At 29.0% G+C, this 5,312-nt stretch overlaps 1 protein-coding gene across 1 annotated transcript; it reads right to left on the bottom strand.

The window, feature by feature from the left end:
* Positions 1 to 568: 568 nt before the first annotated feature.
* LOC108337616 (uncharacterized) lies at positions 569 to 2,599 on the bottom strand. The gene is made up of 7 exons (XM_017574177.2): positions 2,389 to 2,599; positions 2,204 to 2,290; positions 1,915 to 2,109; positions 1,652 to 1,816; positions 1,478 to 1,531; positions 1,105 to 1,251; positions 569 to 1,010 (listed from the first exon to the last, which is right to left on the bottom strand). The coding sequence occupies exons 1-7, from the start codon at positions 2,533 to 2,535 to the stop codon at positions 642 to 644; spliced, it is 1,164 nt and encodes a 387-aa protein (XP_017429666.1). The 5' UTR covers positions 2,536 to 2,599; the 3' UTR covers positions 569 to 641.
* Positions 2,600 to 5,312: the final 2,713 nt, after the last annotated feature.

Below are 5,312 nucleotides of genomic sequence, written 5' to 3'. Positions count from 1 at the left end.
ATGTTTTTGACACTTATCCTCGTTCAACAATAAATACATATCTAGAAATAATATTATTGTATGTTATTGTATAATTTTATTGCTAAAAGGCAAATCCAGAGGAAGGAAATAATGTTCGAAAGTCGGTCCAAACATTTGAGATGACGTTCTTGGACCAACTTGAGAGTTTGAGAAGATAATCATGGAAAATAATTATGGGTTTCGGAATGGGTCTAAACCTTTTTATCCAAAGATTAAAGATAAATTTTCTATGATTTAGAAAATTGTTTAACAAAAGAGAAAGAGATTATATCTTTTGTTATTTTATTATCTCTTCAAAGGTTTAGATATAAAATTTAACGTCCTTGTAGTTATAAATAAGAAAGTAAGCCATACATTTAAGCACTTGAATTCTCTCGTCTAAAATCATACTATTTAATTCATTTTTTGCTCTTTAATTTTGAACCAACTTTATATTGTGTGCTACACATTAACACTGTGTGTAACATTTCATTTCTTCATGTGGCCAGTGTTCTCGAACGATATGTTTTTTTTAACTATGAATTTATTAAATTTATAGAAAGAATGGTAGAAATATAAATTATTGAAAATATTATTATAATAAAATTTAATTTTGAAGTTTATAATGATATATTAAGCAATCAATCGCCACAATTACCACCAGGTCCTCCAAATTGAAGAGCACATCCTACGTTTTGATGAAGATTACCAAAATACTTAAGACCATAACATTTAGGTTTGTCAAGGTAGTGTTCTGTTTGATACTTTTCAGGTCCATAATTTCTTCTTGAAGCATTCTGAACAAAGATCAAGTCAAAGAAACTTGAATGAAAAAAATTTCCAGGAAAATGTCCAGATCCCATTGGAGGACTAGGAGAGCCAGGGGCAGTTGATGTCCTTCCGCCCAATCCTACTTTATCTGCTGAACCCAAATTGGAAAACAATTCTGCTGGATAATATCCAATATAAAAATCTTGTATACCTACCCACCAGTTTTTAGTCGATGGATCCTGAAAATGAATGTAGACGAATTTTTGTTACGAAATATTCTCTAACTCCATCTATATTACAATATTACATGAAAATTTATAGCAAGAACATCACCTGACTGATAGAACTACGAAAAGAATAAAGTGGTCCACCGTAGAATGATACATTTGTGAGACGTTTACCAAGATGCAATCCACTATGAGTTTGAACAAAACCTGGACATCTTAGGTTGAAGCATCCCGTCCTATGATAATTATCTGACTGCATATTTTTTAACATCACACTAACTTTCTCTTAGAAGTGAAGGATTCATGTTTCTTTTGCTTTTTTATACAAATGCTGTCTGTGTTAACATAAAGTAAAAACGAATTATGTGAAATTGAAACATTTGATTTTCATATAAATAAGTTCATTATGTAGTTTATTTCTACAAGATAAGTAAATATATATGTATATATACAAAGGAAGTTACTATTTATTTTCATACCGTCCATGTTGCATACTCGTGGGTATCATAGTCACCATACAATTCCGGAGACACCTGTACCAAAACTTGATATTAAATAAATAATTTTTGTATATCATTACACTAATAAAGATTACATAATTTTTTTTGCATACTTTTATAAATAAAAGTATAATTTCATAAATTAAAACTTACATGCCATCCCATACTAATTTTATTATTTGTATTTATTGGTCCATTTTGAACCCATATATGAGAAAGAGACATTTGACCCTTAGTGACAGTTGGATTATAAACAATATTATTTGCATCAATGCTGAAGTATGGACCAAATTTTGATGAGACAGCTATCTCTGCAAGCTACAAAAGTTCAATAGATTCAAATAGATGTTAAACATGATGTAATTTATAAAAATAAATCGTGAAAATTTGAAATTCAATAGAAGAAGACAACATACATGAACACCGGAAATATCTTTAACGAAAATACTACTATTTAATAATTTTTTTTCTCGAATGAGATTTTCTTTTGTTGTTCTGAGAATAGGAACTGTCCCTTTATAACAATGGTGTTTATCAAATCCAAACATAGATCTACCCGATAATTTTTTCCCACTTATTTTTCCAATTGGTCTTTGAAAGTTAGGTTTTTCCTGCAATTAAACAACACAAATAAATATTAAAATTACAAGTGCATTGAAAAAAATGTTGAAAATTTCTACATATTTAAAATTATTAATTATACACCTGAAGTTTATGATTCTTAAGCAAAGGATGATCAAAGGCAGGTTGTTTGTTAATATCAATACAATCAACAATGTCTCCATGTTCTGTCTATAAAATATAATAAAAAAAGAAATTATTAGTCAATATAATGAGATTGGATTCAGTAAACGAAATTGTAAGTTAATGTATAAGAAGAATATAAATACATGAATAGTTTTGACAGGAGGTTTGTTAATGAGCTTTAGTTGTCGGTCTAGCTCCAAATCTTCTTTGAATATATTTTCAATACCATAAACTATAGGACTAACACCGCTGCTCACCAAACACAAAACAAGGATCAATGTATTAATCATCACTTCAGGATTCTGTCAATTTCTTGCTAATAGTTCACCTTGCACTCCAGTATTTGATGTTCAATAAAAAATGATATTCAGTAGGGCGTTAACTGCTATGAATAAATGTATTAAATGTAAAGTTAAGAATAGTATTAATTGTTATATTTATTATATTAGTTAAAGGTAGATATAAAGTATAAATGTATTAAATGTAAAGTTAAGAATACTATTAATTGTTAGATTTATTATATTAGTTAAAGGTAGATATAAAATATGAAATTATCCTAACATTACTAATATTTTTGAACTAATAATTCTATATAGAAAAATGTATTTATAGATTAAATATTTTAACTTTATTATGAATTATTATTTTAATTAATCATATTTATTTTTTATAAGAAAAATCCAATTTATATGTCCTTATTTTAATGTGTTTTACTTCTTAATTTCAAGATAACTTTTGTTGGGAAGATAGAAAAACTAGCAAATAATAAATGGAAGCAAAATCTGGATAATTCTTTCTTATATAAATAATATATAAAAACAATGAGATGTACAAAATAGAAAAGATTGAAGTTAATAGACATAAAAACTTGTTATGGAAAAAACTCAATATGAAGGAAAAATCCAAGGGATCTAGTAATTAAGGAGTACTTCACAAATTATCTTAGAGTTTTGAAGAATCAACAGTCAAATATTCTCTTTACTAATAAAATGAATAACAACATAAAAGAAACTTCAATGTATACTTATTTTTTTCTTCTCGTTATATATATATATATATATATATATATATATATATATATATATATATATATATATATATATATATATATTCTTATAATAATATGATGTAAAAGGTTACATTATTTTTAAATTACGTAATTAACTATAAATCCATAAAAAAAAAGTAAATTTTTCGTGAAATCGGTGTGAATTCAATAAGTTGATGGTGATTTATATGACATTTTTGTCAAGTGAATTAAATATGAGGAATTTTTCTTTCCATCACTTCTGGATTTACATCCTAAATGATCCGTTCATTTTAATTAATAAATATTTTTCATGTATAAAAGAATATTTTCCTACCATTAGCTGTTGATTTTATTTATTTTTTCAAATATTTCTTTTTAAAAAGGGTTATCGACAAGATAAGCAACAATTTTGGTGTTGCCAATTACAGTTGTCAGAACCCTTAAATTCTGTAGAGAAAGTGGAAGCCAAGTGAAAGGGTGAGAATTTAGAAATTCATAAAGTGAAAGACAAGTGTGAGCAGCAGAGTGGACCGATCGGTTTTGACGGTAGTATTTAAGTAAAAGTTTTAAATCAGGTGCCACTTTCTGCATGCATTTTCTTCCCCAACTTTCTGAACTCTCATTTTCTCCTCCTTCTCTCTAACTTCTCTCTAAACTATCATCTTTTCCTCCACTGATTCTCACGTTTCCTTCAGCCAATCATTCATCAGATTGTGTTTCAAGTTGGCTGGTGGCAAAGGTTCTCTTTTCAATCGGTCAAGTGGTGGTTTGAGCTGGTAGGTCTTTCTACTTCTAAGAAAGTTTAGTTTCGAGCACATGCAAACTCAGTTTCTGTTTGCATGTGTTTATTTTCTTCTTCTTCTAAGATTCTGATCACGTTTGTGGCCTTGTGGTTGGTCTGTTTTCTTCAAAACATTGAATCTTAGCTTTTGAGAGTTTTGGTGTTGGGCAAATTTCTATGCGGTAAACGTTTCTTCTGTTAAGAGGTAAGGGAAGCTATTTAATTTAATTGTGTGTGTGATGATTCTGTTTATGTATGGAATGAATGGACTTGATGATTTATATATGATGGTATGAAATGTATGTTTTTGGGTTTTAGTGGTTCTGTATGAGTCTATAATAGTTCTGCAGAATTATGCAGAAAAGTTGTGTGTTCGGTCTCGATCGTTCGGTCATGATCAGTTAATAATTTATCAATAGAGTTAGCATTTTAGTCTTACCAGTGCATGACTGCTCGGTTTTTAGGTGAGTGATTGGTATCTTAAGTGTTTATGATTATGTATTAATGATCAGTCTTACCGGATTGGGTACTCTTGTTAGTGATAGTTCCTATATTAGTGTTAGATCTCGTCCTTGTACTAGGCTTAAAATACGTTGGTTTATAATCGGATACAAGTTTTTGTGTATAATTCAGTCGTAATGTTTTAACGTTTGGTTTCCTTAAAAGTATTAGGTTTGAGGAATAGTTTGTAGAAGTAATCCTAAGTGTTCAGATTAAGTTGTAATGATTCATCTTAGGTTATACCGTTCGGTTTCGTGGTAGTATCTTAGTTGGTTCTAGTAGTCAGATATTTCTCATTTTTACTTAGTGAAATACCGTTCGGTCTTGTTTTATGGATAGTTGAATATCGTTCGGTCCTGATTTGTGAATAGCTAAATATCGTTCGGTCTTACACCAAGGGTTCAGTTAAATCAAAAGTTTTCGGTCTAAGCTCTAGTGTTCGGTTTTGTAATAGTTAGTGAGTTTCCGTTCGGTCGTATTCAGGGGTTGTATTGTTATCGTTCGGTTTCCTTCTATGAATGATTATTTTATATTTAAATAATATTTTCAAAGTGTGACTCTGATTATTTGAGATAATTATATGGAAGTAAGGTATTTGTTTCATGTAATGTGAAAGAGAATTCCAAGGAGGAATGTCTCAGTGAAATGTGTATTGATGTAGTAAAGTATGAATATGGATAGTAAAATTCACAGAGTTCATCCTGATATTTTGATGATTACTAATTCTCAAGTAGATATGGGTAATGCATTGTGTG

Source organism: Vigna angularis, chromosome 7, assembly GCF_016808095.1.
Source record: "Vigna angularis cultivar LongXiaoDou No.4 chromosome 7, ASM1680809v1, whole genome shotgun sequence".
In the NCBI taxonomy this organism is placed as follows: Eukaryota; Viridiplantae; Streptophyta; class Magnoliopsida; order Fabales; family Fabaceae; genus Vigna; species Vigna angularis.
This window is presented reverse-complemented; position numbering and strand designations above follow the sequence as displayed.